The 26,284-nt window shown below is 45.6% G+C and overlaps 2 protein-coding genes across 4 annotated transcripts in view; one reads left to right on the top strand and one right to left on the bottom strand.

Moving 5' to 3' along the window:
* The window catches only part of ADAMTSL3 (ADAMTS like 3), a 357,244-nt gene extending 351,490 nt beyond the window's left edge, over nt 1–5,754 (top strand). For both annotated transcript variants that reach the window (XM_058736402.1, XM_058736403.1), the window contains 2 exons: nt 1,973–2,187; nt 3,632–5,754. In XM_058736402.1, coding sequence (XP_058592385.1) covers nt 1,973–2,187; nt 3,632–3,738 — 322 coding nt within the window. In that variant the 3' untranslated portion in view covers nt 3,739–5,754. The remainder of the gene's footprint in view (nt 1–1,972; nt 2,188–3,631) is intronic.
* Nucleotides 5,755–7,077: 1,323 nt separating this feature from the next.
* On the bottom strand, nt 7,078–26,253 carry SAXO2 (stabilizer of axonemal microtubules 2). Of its 2 annotated transcripts, XM_058736400.1 has the most exons (4): nt 26,097–26,253; nt 23,260–23,439; nt 17,714–17,916; nt 7,078–9,541 (listed from the first exon to the last, which is right to left on the bottom strand). In XM_058736400.1, exons 1-4 carry the CDS (start codon nt 26,132–26,134, stop codon nt 8,598–8,600), a joined length of 1,365 nt encoding a protein of 454 aa, XP_058592383.1. In that variant the 5' UTR covers nt 26,135–26,253; the 3' UTR covers nt 7,078–8,597. The 2 variants fall into 2 exon arrangements, with proteins under 2 accessions (XP_058592383.1, XP_058592384.1); XM_058736401.1 differs by lacking the exons at nt 17,714–17,916; nt 23,260–23,439; nt 26,097–26,253 and adding an exon at nt 9,774–10,536.
* Nucleotides 26,254–26,284: the final 31 nt, after the last annotated feature.

Below are 26,284 nucleotides of genomic sequence, written 5' to 3'. Positions count from 1 at the left end.
ATGCAGAAAAGGTGGGAGATTTCTCATTAAGACAGGACCACCCAGCACTTGGGCACAACAGTTTGGTCTCCTTTTAAAACACATGTTTTTGTGCCTATTCGGTGAGTATTTGTTCCACCTTTTTTCAGTAGTAAAAGCTCATCTCTGCGTGATATGGCTGAGCAGTGCTGGGTCTATGCCCAGTTGTCTGAAACAACTACGATTCATAACCACTGGGGAAAATAAAAGCCCTGTAATTAATAGGATAGCCTGCTCCTCTTCCCATGTGAAACCTTAAGACTTTGAGGGGATGGTGTTGTTTAAGTCAAAACATTTTGATGGAGTCTCCCCCTCCTGGCTAATCAAAGTACTGCTTCCAACTACATGTAACATTCTCTCCCCTGGAGATGGTCAGGTTATCACAATTTTCTCCATCTTCCTCCATGTCCAGTGGTGTTTCTACTCTCCTTATGGATCATGTGCCCTGGTAAGGAGCCTTTTTAAAACATCTTTTTAAACGCTTATTTACTTTGAGAGAGATAGAGCGCGAGCAGGGGAGGGGCAGAGAGAGACACAGAATCCGAAGCAGGCTCCAGGCTCCGAGCTGTCAGCCCAGAGCCCGACGTGGGGCTCGAACTCCCAACTGTGAGACCATGAGCTGAGCTGAAGTCGGGTGCTTAACAGACTGAGCCACCCAGGCGCCCCTGGTAAGGAGCCTTTTTTTTTTTTTTAATTTTTTTTTTTAACGTTTATTTATTTTTGAGACAGAGAGAGACAGAGCATGAATGGGGGAGGGGCAGAGAGAGAGGGAGACACAGAATCGGAAGCAGGCTCCAGGCTCTGAGCCATCAGCCCAGAGCCCGACGCGGGGCTCGAACTCACGGACCGCGAGACCGTGACCTGAGCTGAAGTCGGACGCTTAACCGACTGAGCCACCCAGGCGCCCCAGGAGCCTCTTATGGGAATATACAGACGTGTCTCAAGAATTCAAAGGGAGAGAACGCCGTCAGACCACAGGAAGGACCGTGACCAAGAAATGAGAAGTTCCTGGGGGTTTTCCCCCTTTGTCTCTGCCGCTTGCTGTGTTTCTGCTTCATTCTTTGTCTCTTCTGAATATTTTTTTTTTCCTATTTCTCTGGCCTGTGTGGCACAACATGGCCACCATTGCTCCAGCCTTCAGGTTTATAGGTCTTATTCCAGAAACCTCCAGGCTCACGGAGGAAAGACAGTTTTTGAACCGGCTCAGCCAAGCTAGGGCTGTCTTCCAGTCACCTGTGGGGTGGGAGACATTCCCGTGTAGCTCAAAGATACCTCCCAGGAGCCCTGGCTCGGGGAGCAAGCACGGGCCCTCTAGGGTGGCTCTGCCCTCTGGGTAAACGTCCTCAAAAACCAGAGGGTACCAACCTTCTGTTCTGTCCTAAAGGGTAAGGAGCCACAGACGGATCCCTCTCCCCAGATGGTCTTTGCTAACTCTGAGCACCAGGCCTGGTGTGGCCATATTGTAAACGGAAGAGTGAGCGCCGTCTCGTAGCAGACAAGGTTGCTCGCACAGATTCGCACTCGTGCCCGGACATACCTCCAGGGCTCAGATAAGCAAAACTCAGCTTGCCAGCAAAGTGGAGGAAGCATACAGACCGTGAGCCGTGCCCCGCTTCCTTGCCTAGACTGACCCGCTCTGGCTTTCTCAGGACAGTGTGTCTTTTGGGGACGGGGGGGCGGGGGGGATGTCTTGACTTGGTGTTAGAAGTGAGCGGAAACACGTGTGTGCTCACCTCTCGCTGTCACGACGGGGCCACCGCCTTGCTCATCAGCCAGCCGTGCCCAACACAAGTCGGCTTCCTGGCCAGCAGGGTCCGGATCGGCGAACCTCGAGGACACGGAAAATAACGGCACGGGAAAAGGCTTGATCTCAGCACGAAGTGACACCCTGCTTCTCCCATTTTCCATTTTTTGTTTTTTTTCCTTTTTCTTTTCTTTTTTCCCCCTCTTTCAGACCCACCTTGAAGGGGAACTGCTCGTCCGGGGTGTGTGACGCGTGCTGGCGCCCCGGCCCCTGGAGGCCCTGCACGGCGGCCTGCGGCAGGGGCTTCCAGTCCCGGAGGGTCGACTGCGTCCACACCAGGAGCTGCTGGCCCGTGGCTGAGAGACACTGCGTGCAGAAAAAGAAACCGGCTTCCTGGCGGCACTGTGTGGGGCCTTCCTGCCATAGTACGTACCCCTGTCGGGCCCACCAGCGCCCGCAGCCTTGTCCCGGCCAGACCCCGGGGGGCGCCTCCCTCGCCAGTGGCTGGTGGCACGGCCCACAGGCCATCCAGGGTGCAGGTGGCATCTTGGGGCACTGGGAGATTAGCCCCCTGGATGTGGGTACAGCTCGGTGTCCTTTCGGGAAGAGCCGTCGAACCAGCTGGATGTCTGCGGCCTTGGCTCCCACTGTCTCCTCCCGCCTCTGTCAGCCTCACCACACCCCCTCCTGCCTGCGGCTCTCATCTGCTGGGACAGCGATTCTTAAAGATTTGACCTGTTTGTACGATTATATGTTCACGTAGGCATATATTTTTATGTTATTCATATATTATAGTTGTTGTATTATTTTTGCAAAATGTAATCATAAATATATGTAGACAGGGAGCAGGCTCCTAGCTTGTATCGGTTTGCCAAGGGGTCCACACCCTTGCCGTTCCAAGCACTGAGAGGAAAGGCGGAGGCCAGGAGGGCGGCGAGGCCGGCCACGTTGCCAGCTAAGCGGGGAGCCCAGTGTGCTTCTGAGCCTAGTGCAGAGTCGTGGCTCTAACCCCAGCCTCGTGGGGGCTTTCTCCGCTTTTTAAAATTTGGGTCCAGCTGACACACAGCGCTGCATTAGTTTCCGGCGCAAGACGTAATGATGGGACTTTTTTTTTTTAATTTATTCTCAAGTTAGTTAACATAGAGTGTCGTCTCGGCTCCAGGAGTAGAACAGAGTGATTCATCTCTTACGTGTAACACCCAGTGCTCGTCCCAACAGGTGCCCTCCTCAACGCCCATCCCCCATTTAGCCCATCCCCCCTCCCCTCTAGCGGCCCCCACTTTGTTCTCTGTCTTTAAGAGTCTCTTATGGTTTGCCTCCCTCTCTGTCTTTATTTTTCTCAAAAGATTTTTTTAATGTGTATTTATTTTTGAGAGAGAGAGCTAGAGAGTGTAAGCGGGACAGGTGTGGAAAGAGAGGGGGAGAGAGAGAATCCCAGGCAGACTCCATGCTGTCAGCACAGAACCCTATGTGGGGCTCGCACTCACAAACCGCGAGACCGTGACCTGAGCTGAAGTCGGATGCCCAACCGACTGAGCCACCCAGGCGCCCCTCAGAGGATTTTTTTTTTAAACTACATCTCAGGGCTCCTGGGTGACTCAGTTGGTTAAGCATCCGACTTCAGCTCAGGTCATGATCTCCTATGGGTTAGAACCCTGTGTCAGGCTCTGTGCTGACAGCTCGGAGCCTGGACCCTGCTTCGGATTCTGTGCGTGTGTGTCTCCCTCTCTCTCTGCCCCTCCCCTGCTCGTGCTGTCTGTTTCTCTCTCTCAAAAATAAAATAAAAACATAAAAAGAAACCACAGCATTTAAACTGCATCGCCCACGAGCTCTGCGTTCCACGGATATCTGGTTTTTTCTTCCCTGCAGGAGCCTGCACGGACACCACACACTACTGTATGTTTGTAAAGCATCTCAAGTTGTGTTCGCTCGATGTCTACAAACAAAGGTGCTGCTGGACGTGTCTGGAAGGGTAAACCTGTGGAAGGGTCGTAGCGCTGCTGTGAAGAAGAGCCCAGAAGTGTAGAAGCTCTTTCCCCCACGTAGCTGGTTCAAAAACATGTTATTTCTTTAAAAAAAAAAAAAAAAACACAAAAAACACTCTAGATTCTGCATGCAAACAGGTCGATGCAAACTCACCGCTGGCCGCGTTTTGTGCTGTCGTTTTCCCCACGGCCGGTCTTTAATTCCAGCTCTTTGAAGCGATGCATCCGGGACCAACGAGCGTACCGTGGCAGGCATGCCATGGCGCGTGGGACCTCCCCGTGTCCTTCTCATCAGGAAATCGCCCAGGTCCCCAGGGCGCGGTTGCATGCTTCCTCCCATGACGTGTAGGCTAATAGCATACGGCGTCCCGAAGTCTTGAGGGACACATGGCAACCGATGACTTCCTCTTCTCCCAAGCTTTAGGGTTTCAACAGGTTTCTAAAGCATTTACACTCTGGAAGCCCTGGCCAGTCGCCATTAAGATGGCGTTATTGGTGCTAGTGGCGTTTTGATGGGTCCCGAAGCCCAGGCTGCGAACGAGAGGCAGTCGCACCGACTGACCCGAGGATCCTGGGGGCAGGGAGCTGCGTCTTGCCCTTACGCTTAGGGAACCGGTGGAAGAAACCACAGAGGAAACCTTGCTGCCAGCTTGCCGACCATGGAGCTCTATCTGTGACCACATGAGGCATCTCGGAAATCAAAGGAGAGGGGGAATTCACCTTTTCTACTGATTTTGAAGTGCAGTCAAAGCTTTCTTTTAAGAGCTGTGAATGAGACGTCTTCTGAGCACTATTCTCTTGCACACAAACAGAAAATCAAAGCCTTATTAGACCTAATTTATGCATACGATAGTATTCTTGAGGGTTCTTATTTCGGGAAGATTATAAGAAAGTAATCTAAATATGAAACACGGTGGTTGGAAAGACTTGTTTATAGTAATGCATTGTTTTCCTTCAGACTGATTTGTCGGTAAATCCAAAGTGAATTTGGGTGAGGCCAGAAGTTACAGTTGGGGCTAGAGGTCAGAGTTAGGATTTGGTGAGTAAGTGTAGGGTTTGTGTTAGTTTTAGGATTGGGTTAGCTGAGAATGGAAATTACGGTAGGGTGAAGGCTGGAGTTGGCTTTGGGGGTTGAGGTTAGGGTCGGGACCAGGACGGGTTGTGTTGGGTTGCGTTCGAACTGGGGCCAGTGCTGGTGTTGGTGACAGTGTCAGGCTGGAGGGTAAACCTGGAGTAAGTGTTTCTGCGGAAGTAGTCTGGGGCTAGCATGAAAGTTCGAAAGCCGATTTGGTTATGGCGCCCCTTCCCTTATATCCTGCCGATTACTGCTTTAGATGGCACGCAAGCCCAAGTCAGTGGCCGTCCGTGCTTATGTGGCGACCCAGCCACCGCACCCGTGTGCCGCCCCCAGCGCGCCGGCCACGACATCCCCCGAAGCAGGTGGCTCTGGACCTGATCACAAAGACGTGAGCAGCGCGTTTGGTCTTTGGACGTGTCTGTGGACGAGCTCGCTGAGTCTCTCGACCACATTCCGAGCACCAGCCCTCGTGTTCTGACTTTAGCCTCACGGACACTGGTGATAAACACTACTGTACGTGGAGGGTTTGGTGGCCGGGATGGATGGGGATGGGGAAGGGCACACACACCAGCCCGTGGGTTGCTAATCATCAATCACCCTTGATTGTTGAAGGATTTTAAATTAAAAGAAAGATCATTTGTAAAATACTCTTTGTATATATTTATTATATGACTTAAAGGTGCAATATTTTATTTTGTACAGTATGTAATAAAGACATGGGACATATATTTTTCTTATTAACAAAATTTCTTATTAAATTGCTTCACCTTTGTATTTAAAGTCGCTAATTTTCTTGTACTTTTGTTACCATTCAAACGATGTTCCTGTGTACTGTATTTTACTACTGTTTCTATAACATAAGAGTTAATGTTTCTTTCATGACCCTTAAGTGATTCAGAAATAAATTTGATTATTCAGTGGCATCCTTAGACCTGTGAGTGGCTTGTTTGTATTGTTTTTTGATTTTGTCGCCTGGGTCAGCCTTCTTGTGGGTCTGGGAGCGAACCTGATGGGTTCACTGTCCTGGATCGTCTTGTGAAATGGAGGTTAGAGGATTCAGGGCGGATCACATAGAAATTCAACTCTCTCTCCCTCCCCCAATCATTTATACCCTGTGCATTATAGTGAAAACAATGTCAAGGGCAGAAAGGGTGGAAAGAAGTCCCAAATGGACAGCCTGAGACAGATTTAGAAGTAGGTGGTGGTAGGAAAAAAAAGAGGTACTAATAATCTTTGATTTGGGATCATTAAGAGGGTTATAGGGACTGACCGACCGTGTCTGCACCTAAAGACTTTTTGGCCTCAGTTGGTGAGGAATCAAAGTCCCTCGTTTAACACTAGGATTCACTCTTAGCGTTGCCCGAGCAGTTCTTACAAACCACAAGGCCTTTCTTTCTAGTCTCTGGGTCTGTGGGCTCATTTTCCACAACAAGGATCTGCAGGGAGACCCGTGGAGATGGGATGGGGTGAGGCTGGAAATTTCCTACTGCCTCTTCTCTCTGGATTGTCCTTCTTTCTTCATTGGATTCGTCCAAGTTTGGCTTAGTGAGAACTCCTTCTAGAATGTGGCAGGCTGCTAAATATTACAGGTTTCCAGTGCTGTTACAATGGGGTTTGTGTGTGTGTCCCTGCACGGCACATATTTCAAGGAGACCTTAAGGGTGATGGCAGGTCAGGTGACTCCAGCTTTCCACCACCACATTTGGAACTCTCTCATGCACAGACTCTGGAGATCACTCTGTACCTGTGTTCATGCTGTTCCCGCTGTCCCGCTTTTCCTGACCTGGCAAGTTCCCGCTCACCATTCAAGATTCAGCTCAGCTGTCCTCTCCTTAAAGAAGCTTTCCCCGAATTCCCGGGCTAAGTGGCCCATGTGTACTCTCTTCCAATGTCTTATTCACGCCTATTATATTGGGTGTTAGATCACGGGGAGACACCATTATTCAGCTCTGTGTCCTCAGCCCAAGTCACATTGCCACGGGAAACCCCAGGGTAAGTTTACTATGGGGAGCTTTTGTCCAGGGAAGAGACCACCCCCATTAGATTACAGAGGGATTTGCATGTCCAGCATCAGAAAATGGGCCAGGATGAGAGTGCTATCATATTTTCTAATTTTTAATTTTGAGTATATAATCATGTTTTTTATTATAAAGGTAAGAATATCTAGTTATGTACAGGTTAACCTAGGTAAGAGTTCATTACAAAGGCCTCTTTTCCGGAGAAAATTTTGTGCAGAAATGACTTCATGAAAATGCATTTTATTGATGCTTTATTAATGTTGCATAAATACAGAATTCTACATGTCATAATTTTCACTAATCAATACAAACGTACATACACACGAGCTACTTTCAAATAAACATTTTAACCAAACATTGGTGGACCTATTCTCAAGCACATAGTTTGAAGGAATTCTAAAGCTACAAAAGAATACACTTCGTGATAAATCATACTCTCCCCTAATGCAATCATCCAGCAAAGAAAAAATAAAAACAGGAGTTTAATTCGTTAGGAAATTTTCAGCATTTATAAATGCAATATGTTCTTTCTGCTTCACTCACTGACATCATTCTTTCCCTCCCTTCTTAGCGCTTAGCTCACGCTGGAGAAGAAGGACATAATTATGCTCCAGACCGGGCCTGCTGCTTCTTCTGAACCATGACTCCAGGCATGGCAATTAGGTACGTCATGACCCGGGGTTACCCTGAAGATTCTTCAGAGCCATCGGTCATTCCTAAAACTACTCGAACACACAGTGTTTTCCTTCCTACAAATACTGTCTTTCAAACCACATGACTCTCCTAGTCCAAGCTCTCTATGCTCTGTAACGGGTTCTCAGGCGCTTGATTGAGGACAAGACTCAGAAAGCTTACTCCTCATAAGCTCAAAGCAAATTTGGTCATTTTCCAATCCTTGCCTCCGGCCAGAAAGTGAGTGTTGAGGAGGTAATGACCCTCGTTTGGAAAAGGAGAAAACAGGTTCAAAAGAGAGACTGAGGGACTTCGTAACAATCTCTGACACTTGTTTGGCACTTTGACTTTTGGGTTTCGATGAACCATCTGCCCTGATGCTCGAAATGATGTTTGTGAGCTGAGCAGAGCAAATGTCCTTTTACACATGGGGACACTGGGGCTCAGAGACACCCGTCACTGGCCTAGGGTGACGCAAATAGAAACTGTTGTCGCTGGAACCCGAACTCAGAGCCTTGATTCCCCGCGCGCAGAGCCGTTGCTGGTCACACGGTGGCTCCTTTTATGAACTTGAGCATCGTGAGGAGCGGTGCAGTCACCCCAGGCACCGCTAACCACGGTGCAGGGTGTCCATGCCCTGAAGTCTGAGATGAAGACCGTCGCCCGGATGAGGAATCCACGTGTCGTGGTCAGAGGTGTGCTGGACAGTCCCAGTGCACTTGACACATGATAACCAGGTTGTGAGTGACCATGTAATTGTCGTAATTAAAAGCGTAAGTATAAAGGGTAATCGATCAGAGACAAGCGACCAAACGGTAGGTTGGGGATCAAAATCGTTCAGATGGGAATGCCCGTTAATTCAATTTTCAGAATAGTAGAGTAGAGAACAATCTTGGTGAGAGATCAATACAAAATAGATTTTCAGGTCCTCGCTTCCCATAAGTAATTTTCCAATTTTCTTGTTTAAAATTTTAAAATGATTTCTTTTACCTCTCCCCTCAATTATTTTCACTACCAAAAAATTGGCTTTGCCTTTAGAAAACCAATATCCTATTAGCTTCCTTTCAAACGTGATTTGATGATTAGAAGGCCTCCACCGTGGGTGTGATCTTGCGGAAGAAGTGATGACCTCGAGAATTTGTATTTTCAAAGATATAACCCGGAGGAGAGGGAAAGCTGGCGGGGCAGATTTCCCGTTTCTTTGGTGTGTACTCTAGACAGTACATGGTTGTGTCATCGAATGGAGCAGAACTCTTCACGGGAGTGTGCACGGGTTTGCAGCTCTGTGTTGGATTCAGCTCATGTGGCACATAGTGAGACCTGAAAGTGGTCCAACCATCAAATTTTCCAGATGGGTTGGGAATCTGCTGCTGCTGCTTAATAAGTCCTTGACGACAGCTTTCCCAGGCTGGAAAATCTTCCTTTGTGGTGCTTTTTCCTTGAAAAGGAAAGTTGTTATTTCTTTTCTGAGAAACTGGCCTGATGGGAACAACACGTTTGGTCTGATAGGGAACGTAGTCAAGATGGCTTGTGCTGTTTAACTGCATGGTGCCTGTGGGAGGGACATACTCTGGTGTTTTCTTGACTGCAGGCGGGGGGATTTCCCATGGTTGAAAGCTTTCGCGGAATTCGGTGCTTCCTTCAAAATGAGCATTTTGGGTCACTCTGGTGTATGGAGGTCTGCAGAGTTTTGCAGATTCGCCAACAAGGCCCTGAAAGTCATACCGGTGAGTTGTGAGATCCTCAAAGGGTTGGGTGGTTGGCTTGTAAACCTCTTTTGGCCTTGAAAACTTGAATTCTAGCTGATAAGGTACATAGTCAAGGCGGTGACTTGTGTCACCATTAAAAGGGACAGTAGAACGTTTGATCACAGGGCTGGGTTTAAGGCTTTGCTGAGGCTGTATTTCCCGAGGAACATAATCATCCTGAAATGTAGTTGAATTTCCAAATTTCACGGCGGGGGGATGATACGTTTGCTCTGGTTTATAAAGGTCCGTTTTCTGAATGTCCCAAGCTCTGTAATCATCTTGAAAATAAAAAAGAGAGCATTTTAAAATACTGAAGAAAACAACCATCTTCTAAAAATCATGGCTTGCTTACTTCTCTCATTGCCAAACATCTTTTCATTTCCTTCATAAATCTGGACAATAATGGAGTATGAAGTTGCTCACGTTCCCCTGGTTTGTTTCTTCTTCATGTCCACCTGTCTCTTCTATCATCCCATTTTAGTACATATAACTTTCTACTTCTAGACTTACCTGAATACGCAACAAGGGAACGGAACATCTGAGCTGGATTGTTGATAGTTTTTGAAAGCCCGTGTTTTGGATAAAGGCAGAGTTTAGGAGGTTATGGTTGTGTTTTCCAGGAACTGCTTGGGGTTTTCACTATAACTCAAGAAATGCTAAAGGAAACCATAAAATCTAGGGATTAACATGAAATCAAAGGCCCTGATGTGTGGGCAAAAGTGACGTGGGTATTATTCCTTGGTTTCGGAGGGACTCCTCAAAGGAGAGAGAATTTCAATTCCATTATACTTTAGGAACAGGACTCTCTGAGCAAAGATACAGAATAACTTGTACTATCCCAGAAAGTTCATTGGCTTCAACTTTAACTTCTCAGAAAACGGACTTCACATCATTCCCCAAAGATAGGGGGCCATCTAGAGGCCAGAGGCCTGAAATGAGTGCTTTCAAACATGTCAGAAATTGTATGTAGAATTTACAAGTGAACATCAGAGCTAAGTCTGAGATTTAGCGTTAAATACCTAAATTCTGCTTCTTGCAGCCTACCTAGACCATGGATGGGAAACTGAAGTACTTATATTTCAACTGAGGGTTATTTAGTTTTTCTATTTCTAGATGAGAAAGGTAGTAAGATAAGGAATACTGTGGAAAATGGGGTGCCTGGGTGGCTCAGTCGGTTGAACGTCCGACTTCGGCTCAGGCCATGATCTCACAGCTCATGAGTTCAAGCCCCGCGTTGGCCTCTGTGCTGACAGCTCAGAGCCTGGAGCCTGCTTTGGATTCTGTGTCTTCCTCTCTCTGCCCCTCCCCTGCTCATGCTCTGTCTCTGTCTCTCTCTCTCAAAAATAAACATTAAAAAAAATTAAAAAAAAGAAATACTGTGGAATTGACTTTACCCAAAAAAGATGTACACTGAAGACTAATTTATAAAAGACAGAAGTCATACAAGATAACATATAAGAGTCTAGGCTACAGTCCATGCAGTGTCTATTGGAAAGGCCAAAACTCAAATGCTTTTTATGGGGATACCTCCTTTGGAGAGAAGAATTTCTCATTCACAAACATTTCTGCCACAGTGGCCAACGTTGGGACCAAACGATCACTTCCATCTCATCAAGTACTGGTGTTTGGATGAGAGTGGATGCCTGGCCTGAGAGCAGATCATCTGTAGGCTAGCAGGGATCTACAAAACAGCCTGGCAAGAAGAGACGAGCTGGGTAAGCAGTTCTTGTCCTTGTGAACCCAAATTTGAAAACATGGAGCCAGATAAACGCGAGAGATGCATCTACAAGGATGCCATGTAGTAGATAGAATTGGAGAGCTATGGTAAGCCGAAGACTTCAAAATCCACCTGTAGGGCAACAGAATTGATAAGTAGACAGAGGAGCCCAGGTAGTAGAGTGGCAGTCAGAGCAGATGCATGCAGAGAAGTGAAGAGGCTGTAATAGAACCCATGGGGCTCTGGCAGAGAGCGGGGAGGGAGGGAGTAGCTCCGCCCTCAAGCTTCCTCTGTACCCGATGGCTTTCCACTACCAGGTCACGGGAAACTCTCTTTTTCTTGAGGCGCCATGAACGAATCTCTGTTGTTTGCAATGTCAAGTATAAAATTATAACATTTTTTCACTAGAAGGAAATCGTAGGGTGCTATTGAAGGTCTGTAGTCTGGCCTTGCTGCCAAAATGACCGAGAAAAAGATGTTAATTTCAAAAAAAAGAAACTAAATAGAAGAGGGTAGTTCTCCCTTGCCAAACGAGCTTCAGTTTTCAAAAGGGAAGCAAGAATTTGGAGACCGAAACACAAGATTTCACAGTACACGTTACCATGGATATCGGTTGCAGATAAATGTAGAAAATTGATTTTCCTTTTATACATATACCTATGCTCATATGCATGGAATATTGATTGTTCATTCTGGAGTATTTATTGATAATGTTCAAGCAACACCTTTAAAACGTAATATTTATTAATATAATCTATTTTTCGTGTCTTATGACACTGATAGAAAGGACAAATGTAGTGCCATGCGTATCTAACAGTGCAGTCTGGTCCTTTGGCAACTGCGGTATTGCCCTGGTTAGATAAGGGAAATTCTGTTTCCTCTGCTCGTTCTTTTGATTTCTAGCCACTTGCTCTCTTCTGATCAGCCTCACGTCCATGTGTTTGCTCACCATCAATGTTTGAATGTAGAGCTCCACCCCCATCCTTATATAATGAGCTGTTCTAGGTTCCTCTTTGAGGACAAAAGTCCTGAGTTGCACATGCTAGTTCTTTTCCTTGGTACTTTGGAACCTGTTCCCTGTGGCATCTTATGGCACCAAGGACTTGGAAACAGCTTTTACAAAGCCAGGGAGCTCCATACTGAGCATTTCTTTCTCAATCTGTATATCATCAAAGAAGTCCCATGGTTTTAATACTACCTGGAAGCTGATGATTTCCAGAAGTGAATCTCCATTCCAGACTTCCTTTCGAACACCAAACCCACATATACATCTTCCTACTAGATATCCCTATTTCAAGAGGTAAACTGAAACTTAGTATGCTCAAACTGAAAAATCAATCTTGAAGTGTTAATTGAAATTTTATTTCATTTACATTTAATGTAATGAATGGTCTAGTTGAGTTTAAGTTGACTATATTGTTGTTTGCTTTTGATTGTTCCCACATGTCCTTTGTTCCCTTACCCCTTATTTTCTGCCTTGTTTTAGATAAAGGGTATTTTTATTATTCCATTTTCTCCATTAGCACTTTAATTATAACTTCGCATATTTTTAAAACTTTTTTTAATGTTTATTTTTTGAGAGAGAGAGAGAGAGAGAGAGAGAGAGAGAGAGAGTGTGTGTGTGTGAGTGGGGAGGGGCAGAGAGACAGAGGGAGACACACAATCCAAAGCAGGCTCCAGGCTCTGAGCTGTCAGCACAGAGCCCGACGTGGGGCTCAGACTTACTAGCAGTAAGATGATGACCTGGGCCAAAGTCAGACACTTAACCGATTGAGTCACCCAGGTGTCCCAAACTTCACATATTTTTAGAATGAAAATGCATTTTTTTCCTATTAGGGGATCTTTTGGACCTACTTGAACTTAAATTGATATTTTTACCCCTTCTAGAACAGTGGAAGAAACTTTCAACAGTTTAATGCCATTTACACCCTCATGCTGTATTTTGTGCTATATTTTACTTCTGTATTTATATAAAAATACATAATATAATTATTATTGTGACTTTGAGAGGTCGGTGTTCTCTTATATTTACCCACATAGTTAACCTTTCTGTGTGTTTCATATCTTCATGCATTTCATGCTGCTCTCTAGAATCATTTGCCTTCCACCCGAAGACATTCCTTTACTACTTTTTATAGTATGGGTCTGTTACTAACAGATTCTTTGAGTTTTTTGTTGTTGTTGTTGTTTTCCAAAAACATTTTTATTTTGCCATATTTTTTGAAAGATATTTTCATTAGATGTGAAAATCTGGGATTCATTGGGTTTAAAGTTCTTGGTTCTTTTTTTCCTTTCAACACTTTAAAGATGTCATCCCATTATCTTCTGGATTCCATAGCTTCAGATGAAAAGTTAGGTATGTTTCTGATTTTTCTTTTTGTGAATAATGTGTAGTTTTGCTACTTTTGAGAATTCATCTTCACTTCATTTTCAGAAGTTTGATGATAATTGCCTAGCTGTGGTATTCTTTGTATTTATCTATTTGGGGATTTGTTGAGCTTCTTGAATCTATGGCTTGGTTCTTTCATCAATTTTGAAAATTTCTTGACCATCTCTCCAAATATATTGTGGTTCTTCTTAGATCTCATATTTTACCAAGTGCTAGATGTCACATATAAGAAAGCCATAGACATTGAAATCAATGTTATCTTCAACAGGAGAAAGCTTGCTTTTTTCAGTGTTAGGCCGATCGCCTTGATCCAATCAGGAACTGAGCTAGGTTGGTGCTCAGAGGCACTTTTAGTTAGACATGGTCTTCCTTTAGATACAAGTGTGTCAAGGACAAGAACTGTGGTGTGTTTGTGGTAGAGCCCTCATTCTGTGGGACTTTGTTTCCTAAGCACCTACTCCCAAGTACAACTGTGGGATACTTCTGTGGGATTCTTTCTGCCCTAGTCTCCTCGCCCACCATGCCCCCGAAACACTCTGCAAACACCCCACAGGGAAAACCAGCCATACATCTGGAGGACTTAATAGATTCCAACTTGTCATACCAAGCCCACATATCAGGCGCTCCACTGGATTCCCTTCTCCCAGTAGAGTCTTTCTGCTTATGCCAAGCCCAGTCTTCAGCCTTGGCCTGCATTTGACAAATGGTCCAAGGGATGTAAACAGCTATCTTAGTTCACCTAGGAAGGCATGCACCATCTCTGGAATTTTAGTTCTTTCCTTTCACAGCTGTCTAATGCCATTTTAAAAAGTTTTTTTTCCAGTTAAAAAATATATACATAGGGGGCCTGGGTGGCTCAATTGTTTGAGTCTGACTTCAGCTCAGGTATGATCTTATGGCTTGTGAGTTCGAGCCCCATGTTGGGCTCTGTGCTGACAGCTCAGAGCTTGGAGTCTGCTTCAGATTCTGTCTCCGTCTCTCTCTGCCCCTCCCCTGCTTGCACTCTGTCTCTCTCTCTCTCAAAAATAAACATTAAAAATAATAGTAACAGGGGCACCTGGGTGGCTCAGTCGGTTAAGTGTCCAACTTCGGTTCAGGTCATGATCTCAAGATTTGTGGGTTCAAGCCCTGAGTCAGGCTCTGTGCTGACAGCTCAGAGCCTGGAGCCTGCTTTGGATTCTGTATCTCCCTCGCTCTCTGCCCCTCCCCTGCTCGGACTCTGTCTCTGTCTCTCTCAAGAATAAGCAAACATTTATAAATAAATAAATAAATAAATAAATAAATAAATAAATAAATAAATAAATGTTTATACATATCTTTAGCTGTTGCAGTGGAAATGATGCGGTCTGCCATTTACTATAGGCTACCTGGAAAGAGAACTCACCCACTTTTAGTAGCTATGATAAAAACGTTAAGCACCTCAGTCTGTGATCACGGCTTCACAATCTGATCTCCATCTACATTTCTAGAATTAGACCCCAATCTCGCATTTCCTCCTCTGATGTTTACCCAACAACCATTGTATTTTTCTGGCCTTCTGAGTTTTTGCTCATTTCACCCTAGTTTTTGTGATGTCCTTCCCTTTCCTGTAGACCAGTACTTACTAGTCTCTGATACATTCCTGGGCTGGCCTGAAGTGTGATGTTGCTCAGTCTAAATTTTTGAAGCATGAGTTGTTCCATCAATTTTCTAGTGAATTATCCTCCTCCCTAGTAATAACACATACATTTTTTTAAGTTTATTTATTTTGAGGGGGTGGGGGGAGAGAGAGAGAGAGAGAGAGAGAGAGAGAGAGAGAGAGAGAGAATCCCAAGCAGGCTTCGTGCTGTCAACACAGAGCCCAACACGGGGCTTGAAGTCCCAAACCATGAGATCATGACCTGAGACAAGTTCAAGAGTCAGACACTCAGCCAAATGAGCTGCCCCAGCACCCCAATAACACATATTATTTATTTCTACTAAAGCTATTTAATTTTTTATGCTACTATTGCTTTTTTTCCTCAACCATAAAGTTTCTACTTGTCAACAACTATGTTTGATTCGGATCTCTGTATTCCCTACAGTGGCTAGCACAGAGCAGAGAAATCCTGAAAACATTTATCAAATCAAACACTGGCCTATTTTCATCATCTATGTTTTAATATGAATGACCTTCTAAAGTGAGGCTTCTGGGGGCAGATGCATTTCTGAGAGTAGCCTGTCTCAGAGAACTACATCTCCAGAACTAGATGTTACCCTTCTCACCACCACCCTACAGGCTTTTTTCTTCCTTTCTCTTTATCATATCCCACTTCTGTCTTTCCTCTGTTGTCTGATTCTCGATGAATAGCAAGAGGGTCTCTTACTGTGATTTCTTGTCAGCTACACGCCTGTGCTTAAATAGGTGTCTATAAAATCCTGCAATACAATCATCACACAGAATGATGAGTTCTGCCTCGGCCCTTAGTATTTATGGTCTCATGCTCCCAAGCCTGGGGATACAAAAGTAACCTCTCCTCACTAGGAAAGATGAGAAGTGAGAAACCAGAGGGACCCCAGGAACCCTCAACATTGGCTTATGGGGGTGAAAGCATGGAAATCTGCAGGAAACCCAGGTAATGACAAGCTAGAACCAGTGTGTGTGTGTGTGTGTGTGTGTGTGTGTGTGTGTGTGTTGTGTGTAATAGTCACAACCTCAGGGAATACCAATATTAGTGATACTTTTCCATCGATCTTGTAGGAAAACGAAAAGAAAATCTTACCATGGTTGTTAAAAGACCCAGTCATTTTCATCAAGTACCTTCTACATCACCTTGTTATGCAGCACATGACCTCCACTGCATACGAGTGAATTCAGATCTGCAATTGCTAAATGCTATATTGCATTACAACAATATACTTATTCACCATACACATTGTCTTAAAACTTCGTTTTAATGTTTGGGTAGCATCTTACGTGATCGCAGCTTAAGAGACAGAAAGCACGTTGCCCCCGACCTCCCTACACGTAGATCCTAGAGTACTGGTAACAGGCACTTACCTACGCATCGAACTGGTGAGGGGGATATTTGGAGAACACATAGACCTCCAGCTATTGCCCATTTAAACTATAAACCATTGCTTTCATTGTGGGTGACATCACTGTTACAAAGGGGTTTTATCTGAGGACATACCATTCAGCTATATCACGTAACTAACAAAAAGGATATCAGCTTAAAAACGCAATTACATTATCAAGAAAAAATATGGAAAGAATATGTACTAACAAGATAGGCTTTAAAAAGAAAGACCCCGTTCCCCAAAAGCAATAGAGTATTTTAAAATCAACTTGGTTTTTGGAAAGAAACTAGCCATACACTGTCCAGCCTCTTACTCTTCTAAGTCAGCGGCCCACAGAGAGACGGTGTCATCACACTTTGTCCCTGCTAGAAGCCTTAGAGGAGTAAGTTCCCTAAGCGGTGCACCACCATTGTCCCCGGATGGATAAGCCGATTTTGGTCTGAGTTCAGTATCAGGAAGCATCTGTGCCCAGATCTAAGCCTTATTCTTCACCCTAGCCCTTGTCACTCGAAAGGGAATAAATATTTGGTTCTGCATCTGCTCTTTTGCTTTCAGTTGGCTCAGAACTTAAGTGGTGAAGGGTGTCGCTCTTTACTTGACCTTCTCAAAGACTCCAGTCCGCTCGGTAGAGTTTCAGCTCATTCTGGAATTGCAGGAAAGGAACAGTGCCAAGTAACCGTGGCACAATGCGACAAAGATGATATAATGCTTGTTCACTGGCAGCCTTTGCTTTTACACGTGACCCTTGAACAACACAGGGGTTAGGGGCACTGACCCCCCTGCACAGTCAGAACTCTGCACATAACTTTGACTCCCAGAACAACTAATGGCCTACTGTTGGCCGGAAACCTTAACGACAGTTAACAATAGTTAAGGTTCCTATACATCCGCAGTCAATGTATATTTTGTATGTTACACGTATTCTGTGTTGTGCTCTTACAACGAAGTATAAGCCGGAGAAAAAATGTGATTCAAAGAATCATAAGGAAGGGATAGTACATTTGCAGGGCTGGGCTGGACTGTATTTCTGGAGAAGCCACACATACGGGGACCTGGCTCAACTGTATATGTTTTTAGACAGAGAACGTGAATTAAGTGGCTACATTTGGAAAGAAACCCAGGCCTTTTAACTCTCAATGAGGCAAATGGTCTTTCTTCACTATACAGTACTGCTTTGACCAAAGCCAAAAAAGGTTCTCCTGAGTCGTGGGAGCTAAGTTTGGCCACACACCAAATTATGATTTGACGTTGGAGAGAAGTGAGTTTCGGTTTTTTGGCTCCTTCATTTTTGAAATGCCAAGTTACCTTTATAGGTTGGGACAGTGTCCAACTTTCCTTGTTTAGCTTGTTGTCTCTCCAAAGGCCGGATGATGGCCACAGGCTGCACTTTGTAAGAATTGAAATCCCGTTTGTACGTAGTGCCAAGATCAATCTCCCCCTGTTTTGGTTTATATTCTTCTGGTACCTGGCGAGGCTGTTTGACTATTTCGTAAGGACGATAATCCGATCTGAAACATACAAATTTTAAACATAGCCTCACAGTTTCTTAATTAGAAATAATCATTATCTCAACGCAGCATTGAAATTTTCAAGGTCTTTTTTTCATTTGAAAAGTCTAAGAAGATATTAAAATGGTGGCAGTTGATAAACTACTTGAGAGAAATAATTCCTTTATGTCCTATCCAGTGACTAAATACGTTAAGAAAAAATATGTCAAAAATCCTGGTTTTCAAAACATCATTACAATGCATCTTCAGTTGATTGGATCTTACATAAATAAAATCTTTAAGTAACGGAATTTTTTTCTAACCTAGAAGGAAATTTTCGGATTTCATGAATCTAAAATCTACCCCCTGGGTCCACTTTGTCCAAATCTTTATTCGTCCTACCTAAAGACTAAGCTATTTGGGCATGCTCTCTTCTTATTGAGATCATAAGATCTTCCTGCTTACTATTGAATCATCAGTTACGTGGATAATTAACACCTGAACTCTGGACTTCAGCCTTAAACCGCATTCATAGTATGGATGTGATTCTGCCTCATCTCCGGACCTCCCAGAAGCCCTTGCCACAGATGGGAGCTGTGTGGCGATGCGGCCACCCTGGGCATCACGTAACCTCACGGGGCAGAAGGAGAGCTGCAGACACTTGGGTTGGCTGGTGGGGTGCGGAAGGGAGGTGACAGACCCAGCGTGATCCGACTCCCTGGGTCCGAATCCCGGCTCTGTCGTTCACGAGGTGCGTGACCTTGGACGACTCAGTTAACCCGCCTGTGCCCCAGTTTCCTGACATATAAAATGGGCCGATCTTGCCATGTACCTCACAGGGTTATTTCAGAACTGGCACATGTACAGGCGTGCACGCACACATATTTACGAGAGCTTGGTGCCCAGTGAGGGCAACACGTTAGCCACTACTACTTATTATTACTACAAGTCTTCAAAATTGCTTTCTTCTCTTCTGGACTCTCCTGTGTCACTCATTTTAGTTGTTGAAACCATCGTGTACTAATCACTACTTTCTGTGTGTGTCCATAAGCAACACTGAACACTTGTTCCCTATTTAGCGAAAGGCATCGCGGCGACTTGAGCTGCACAGTCGGAAAGTCAGGCCTCAGCAATCCTATCAGCGCGGCCTCCGAATCTCTTGCAGACCCCACCATTTCCTCCTCCGTGGCGCTACCAGAATGGCCCAAGCTTTCCTAATCCCTGTTCAAACCTATTAGCTTCTCTCCAGTCTGGTCTCACGTTGCACCCAAAGGAATCCTCTCACTTGTAAGTTTGATCAGGTCATTCCCACTGGTATCTCCCTCACCCCTTCCAAATGCAAACAGGTGGGTGGACAAGAGAAGAAACTTTCAGCGGCTTCGTGTGGCTCCAAGGACATGGCAAAAACTGCCGGGGGCCTCCTCCCCTAGCCTCAGCACCCGCTTCCTCCTGCAGGGGGAGGCGGCCTTCTCTAGGAATTGCCTTCTCTCCCCTCCCCTCTCCTCCCCTGCCCGCCATCTTTGCTGGGAATGCACTTCCTTACCTACTTAATTCAGTCAGTTGCTTCACACCTGTCGGGATTTAGCTCCCTCTTCTCTTCTCCCTGATAAAGTCAAACCTTTTATTCTGGCTCTCAAGTCACCTTGTGCCTGTCCTTCACGCACGTGATCACTGCTGCGATTTTGTACTTCTTCCCAGTGATGTGTCGCTACCTTCGCTGGACTGCAGAGTCTGTGAGCACAGAGATCGTGGCCGGAACCCCATGCTCACCGCTGCGTGCCAGGGGCTTCGCGTAGGGCCCGACACCTAACAAATGCTTAGTAAATATTATTTAGTGGATAAGTGGTAGAAATCACATACCTCTTACTCTCAAGACATCTGAGTTGTTCTTTGCTCTTCCTGAATGCCAGCTAGAGGGGAACGGGCTAAAATGCGATCAGGGAGATGACAGAGAGAAAGCGTAGAAGTCTTAGTTCCTCTAGGTGGATTCGCTAAGTGTTAGAAAGTATACCTCCAAACCCAAAGCAGCAGTCTATGGAGACGTGGTAGTGGGTAAATGCACTCTCGGCCATCGGATTGGCCCCATACGACGTGTCCACAATCATACTTCGGGGCAGGCTTCCCAGCTACCCTAGCAGACATCTAGCTGTCCTGCGGCTGTGACGTTGTATAAAGCATCGAAAATCTTAGAGACAAGTCTAGACATCTGCTCGTTGCAGTCCCGTCCTGTGTTACAGAGAAGTACAGAATGACCCTTTATTGTTCGTACCGGCCCATCAGCTGTTGCTGCTTAGTGGGCACAGTCAACATGAGGGAGCTGAGGAAGGGTTCTGAACCCCTCGCCTGCGGCCCTCGGAAGTGCTGCTATTCGCAGTCAAGATACCAAGAAAAGATCCAATGTTTTACTAAGTGTACAGACGGTGATTTAAAAAACGGAAATTAGGGGCGCCTGGGTGGCGCAGTCGGTTAAGCGTCCGACTTCAGCCAGGTCACGATCTCGCGGTCCGTGAGTTCGAGCCCCGCGTCAGGCTCTGGGCTGATGGCTCGGAGCCTGGAGCCTGTTTCCGATTCTGTGTCTCCCTCTCTCTCTGCCCCTCCCCCGTTCATGCTCTGTCTCTCTCTGTCCCAAAAATAAATAAAAAATGTTAAAAAAAAAAAAAAAAACGGAAATTATAGTCGCCTGGGCATATTTGGAACTTTTGGGAGCTGGGACATTTTCTTTTTCTTTCTTTTGTCTTTCTGGTTGGTTGGTTGTTGTGTTTTGTTTCGTTTTTACCATTAAGGGATGCTTGATCAAGTCAACTGACAAAACCAGAATTATGAAACAATTGCCTTTTTAAAGGAAGGTATGGCACGGGGCGCCTGGGTGGCTCAGTCAGCGAAGCGTCTGACTCTTGGTTTCGGCTCAGGTCATAACCTCACAGTTCCCAAGTTCAAGCTCCATGTCAGGTGCTGCACTGACGGGGGTGGAGCCTGCTTGGGATTCTCCCTCCCTCCCTCTCTCTCTCCCTCTCTCTCTCTCTCTCCCTGCCCTTCCCCCCACTCCTGCTCTCTCTCTCTCTCTCTCTCAAAATAAATAAAAACTGAAAGATATGGTGTGTCATTCTTTCCCATTTTTAACATTTAGAACTAGTTAAATGCGAAACCTTTATTCAACAAATATGCATATTGTGACATTTATTTCAGATCTCCGTTATGAATCATTAAGGCATCAAGGAAGAATGTTAAGGTGAAGAACAAAATGAGCAACATTCCCATTTGCTCTCTCTCAATTGTTCTATTTCTTCACCTCATTTTCAATAATTATAGCTTGTTTATTTACCCGAGTTTTTGTTTCTTGACTGCTATCCTCACAAGGCTGTAAGCAACACAGGGGCCAGGTCCCTCATGGCCCACGTCACACTCAGGGACGCTGTAGCACTTGACCCGCTGCACTGAATCTGTGGCAACAGACTGAGCAGCAGTGCTGGTTAAAGATGCAGATTCCTGGGACCTGTGGTTTCAGGTGGAACGCTGGAATCTGCCATTTTAACCCTTCTGGATGCTTCTAAAGCACACCGTATCTGAGGACTGTGGAAGATCTTCAAATCTGTGGATGAGCCACACGTCTACAGAAGTCGAGTGCAATCACCAAAACAATGCTACCTCAAGGGCAGCCCGAAATGTTAGAGGGACAAGTACTGGCCTGAGAGTTCGAAGCTCTCAACCTTGGCTTATGCAAGGAGCATGGGCTCTGTCTAAAATGAGAAGAGAACGGGTAACACTGCAGATTAAAGTGGTTACGGAGCATTTTTAAAACCCCAAGTTATAGAAATCTATCTGATGTGTGTGTTTCCTGACACCAGAAACTTCTATTTATTGATTTTTATACTTAACACCTAAGATTGTGCCTTGACTATGGTGTGCACATTAACAGAATAAAGACAAGAATTAACTCACTGACAAAGGTACAAAACAAATTAAAAAAAAAAAAAAAGCTAAGTCTGGGGCGTCTCGGTGACTCAGTCGGTTGAGCGTCCGATTCTGGATTTCGGCTCAGGTCAGAATCTCACAGTTTGTGGGATCGAGCCCCGCATGGGGCTCTGTGCCGACAGCATGGAGCCTGCTTGGGATTCTCTCTCTCTCTCCCTCCTCCACTCCTGCACGTTCTCTCTGTGAAAAATAAACTAACTTAAAAAACCAAAACCAAAAACAAAACCAACTAAGTCCCAATGGAAAGTTCAGGGTCAGGAAGACTTCTTTTTGTCTATCCAACACTGAATAAACATGGAGTGTCTACTCTGTGCCAGCAGGCCTCCCACTAGGTTCCTGGAAATAGAACGTGAAGATTTGAATAGACAGTTCCTGCCTGTGTGGGCCTCTGAAATGGGAGTTAATGATAAATAACTAAGGTGCTTTGAGGCCTTACATAGGGGACTTTTACCCAGCCTGCAAACTGGGTACAGTGTCAGAGTGATAACTAGGTTGAGACGTACAGGCTAAGTGGGCATTAACTGGGGTAAAAGGGAGGGAAATTTCCAGGCAAGTGAAATAACATACTGGAAGGCTCTGTGGCAAGGGAGACCTGAGATTTTTCAAGAAATGAAAAATATCTTGTGGGATGTGACATTAAAAGAGCACGGTGAAAATAAATTAGAGAAGCAAGTACAGACCAAACCATAAAGGGATTTTGGTGGCTATTAAATAAAATGGGAAAGCATAAGTATTTTAAGCAAGGAGGTGATAGAATTAGAACTGTATTTTATTTAAAAAAAATTTTTTTTATGTTTATTTTTGAGAGAGAGAGAGAGAGAGAGAGAGAGAGAGAGAGAGACAGAGTGTGAGTGGGGGAAGGGCAGAGAGGGAGACCTAGGATCCGAAGCAGGTTCCAGGCTCCGAGCTGTCAGCACAGAGCCCGACGCGGGGCTCGAACCCACGGACTGCGGGATCACGACCTGAGCCGAAGTTGGACGCTTAACCGACTGAACCACCCAGGGCCCCTAGAACTGGATTTTAAAGAGGTCATGTCTGCAGGGTAAAGTATAGGAAACAGATCAGAGATATAAACACTAGAAGAGATACAGAAAATACAGGAAGCTACTGCATTCCTCTAGTTGGGAGACAGTGGAAAGCAGCAGATATTAGAAGAGATTTTAAGTGGTTAAAACAATAAAACTTTTTGTTGCCCTTTTTCCTTCTCACTGTTTGCCATTCTAACCTAACGCTCGTTTTTCTGTGTTTCTCAAGTTGCGACTCAACTGGTTCCTTGCTTCTTGGGTTGGTTCAACTTCAATCAACTTAATAGTTCAATTTAAAGAATAAAACAACTTTATTAAGCCCAGAAGAGTTGGAGAAAAGTAAAGCAAATAGTTTCTGAATATTTACTTAAATGTCGTTATTCCTTCCATTTTACCACGGCATGCTCGAAATTCTTGCTTGGGCTTCAGACTCTGAGGTGGAGGAACATTGCCATATGTAGGATATTTTTCCAAATATTCAGTTGTGGGGCAGGATGTGCCAGAATTTTCATAAATCCTTGTGGTTCCGTGTGGACAATGATGCCGCCTGTGAAAACATAAATAAACTGAAAGATTATTTTGGCTTTCAAAAATATTTTATATAACTGCATCTTAATCAGAGACCTTCGATAAACACACAATCTCTAAATTTAAACGAAGCTTTACTAACACACACGAACACACAAGAAAACCTGTTTATTCTGCAATGGTGTTTACAAAAATAATGAATAAATTATGGTATATCCTTCATGGTGGAAAAAATTATGGTATTTCCTCTGACAATGATTGAGAGTGTCTTTTTTATTTTACTTTGTTAATGCTTGTTTATGTTCGAGAGACAGAGCACGAGCAGGAGAGGGGCAGAGAGAGAGGGAGACGCTATATCTGAAGCAGGCCCTGGGCTCGGAGCTGTCAGTGGAGAGCCGGACGCGGGGCTTGAACTCACCAACGGTGAGATCATGACCTGAAGTGAAGTCAGACGCTTAACTGACCGAGCCGCCCAGGTGCCCCTGGAGTGTCTTCTTATACTAAGAAGCTGAAAAGCTAACATTTCCCAGGCTCTTGGCAGGCAGGCCCCATGTACAATTTAGCTTTCAACTGTTGGGTGTGCTCAGCTGATGCTCTCAGAGAGCACTACGCAGGGAGAGAGGCTTGCGGGGTTGTGGTAGAGGCAGAGAGGCTGGAGCAGGCAGGCGTCAGGCAGCCTTCTGGTTTGCAAGGTGGCTTCCTGTCTGGCAGCTTAGGCAGGAAGGAGTGGTTCTGAAGCCCGCCACTCTGTTGCTGTTTCCTGGGTATTGGCAGGGGCAGTGGCTCCCTTGGCAGCCCAGTTCTGAGGTGAGAGTTTTGGGGAATTTTTCCTGAAAAGCTTACTTTGAAAACTGTTTCTTCCGTTCTTCCAACAATTCTGTGAGCTGCATATACTCCTTAATAAATTCTTTTATGCCTCGACTAGGCAAGAGTAGATTATATTGTCCATGACTAATAACCCTGACCAATATATCATATAAGCTAATAGCAGGTAGTTGTTAAAGAGAATAGGGTTGATCTTAAGGCGTGGCCGTTGCCAGACGCGGAGATTGTAAACAGTGAAAAAGTGGGTTGCGGAACAGTATGTATAATACACTCTATTTCTCTTTCCTTCTAAAGAATGCAAAAACAAGTCTTAAAGAACATTTATTATTTCTAGGACTAGGATGATGAGGGGTTTTCACTATATTCTAGATTTTTTGCCTTGCATGTTCATACAGTGCCTCATGTATATTCATTTCATAATCAGAAAAAAAAAGATAAAGTTCTTAACAAAACAAACATAAAAATCCAAGCAAACAAAAAAGAAAAATCAGCTCCTCGGGTCTCATATCATTTCGGGCTCTGGGCTATGTGTGAGGACTACTAATCCAAGCCCAGGTAAGGTTGAAGAAAATGCATACACTCTGTAGATGAGTCAGAACCAGCGAGGATATCTAGACTCAGTGAACCCCCGGGGAAGAACATAAGAGAGATCAGCTGTTTTGCGTGGAGGCTGCTGGACAGCAGGAAGGATTGCAGTGTGCGTAAGGGCGGAGAGGTGGTGTCATGGGCTATTCAAAATTCAAAGTCAGAGGAGTGGAGAGATTCGAGATTACTGGCTGACAGTGGAGGCTTCGGGAAAGTCCTAAAGTGATTTAGGACCACAGATGGTCTCTTGGAACAACCAGGGACAGGGAATATAGGTCATGCATAGAGGTTCTGATACAGGTGCACTGAGTTACAAGAATCAAGTCCAAGCTCTGGAATTTCTCATTATTCTTAGTTTTATTTCTCATGCAAGGCATACATTCACATTGTAACAAAACAAGCTGAAGAGCTTATAAAGGAAACCGGAAAAGCCCGTTCTCCCAACGTTTCCAGTCTCTAGAAACTACTTTCTGACGATCATCTCTGCTTTTTAGTTTTTCTGGAGGCTAGCTACATCTGCGTTTTCGTTTTTTCTTTTCTTTCTTTTTTTTTTTTAATGAGCTTTTAACATCTTGATTTATCCGCTTAGATTTACTAACTTTAAATCCTAACACAGATAGAAAGATTTAATTTATACCGCTCCACACTTCCTGTTACATGGTCACTCATGGATTCCGCGGAATCCACATGCTCATGTTTCTTTAGCAAACAGTGATCGAATCCGTGGGGCCAACAGTGACTCCGCGGAAGAAGACTGTGTTTACAGGGGATGGGAGGTTGTCACGCAGGGACCCACAGACCAATTCTGGGTTTCGGGGTGGAGGCTGCTCCCATCTCGGTCGGTCAGATCCCCAAGGAGCACTGCTTGGAGGGGAAAGGGGCTACAGTCAGGCTTGGATGGAAAGCTGGAGATGGAAGAAAGCGTGGCACGGGCTGAGAGCTCATGGACTTGCAGATCGTCCTATTCCTATTCCTTCCTTCCCCCTAAGATGTTGGGGGCATGCACTCTCCCAGCGGGATCTGATCGCACCCCTTAGCAGGCTCTGGACCCGCCGCTCCCGCGCAAGCGTCCTCCGCCCAGCCGGCCGGCGTTCAGTGTGCACCTGGCCAGGGAGTCTAAGAGCAGAACTGTTTCACCCGGGAGCCGGCCGGTGCGGACCCGGGGAGTGCGGTCGCCGCTTCCACGTCCCTTCATCTCCGGGGGGCGGCCACCACGGGGCTCCGGCCACCCGCGCCCCGCCCGCCGCCACGCTGCGCGTTCCTTACCCGCAGGTGCAGATCTGACACAGACACCAGCTCCTCATGCTCGCGGCTGGCCGCTGCCGCCCCGCCGGCCGCTCCGCACCTGCAGCTACGGCCCCGTCGCGGCGCCCGCGGTCGTCAGGGCAACCGCGGGGCCGGGGAGACGGACGCGGAGCCGGCTTCCGGCGCGCGCGGGTCAGAGGTCGTGCGCC

Source organism: Neofelis nebulosa, chromosome 7 (genome assembly GCF_028018385.1).
Source record: "Neofelis nebulosa isolate mNeoNeb1 chromosome 7, mNeoNeb1.pri, whole genome shotgun sequence".
Classification (NCBI taxonomy): domain Eukaryota; kingdom Metazoa; phylum Chordata; class Mammalia; order Carnivora; family Felidae; genus Neofelis; species Neofelis nebulosa.
This window is presented reverse-complemented; position numbering and strand designations above follow the sequence as displayed.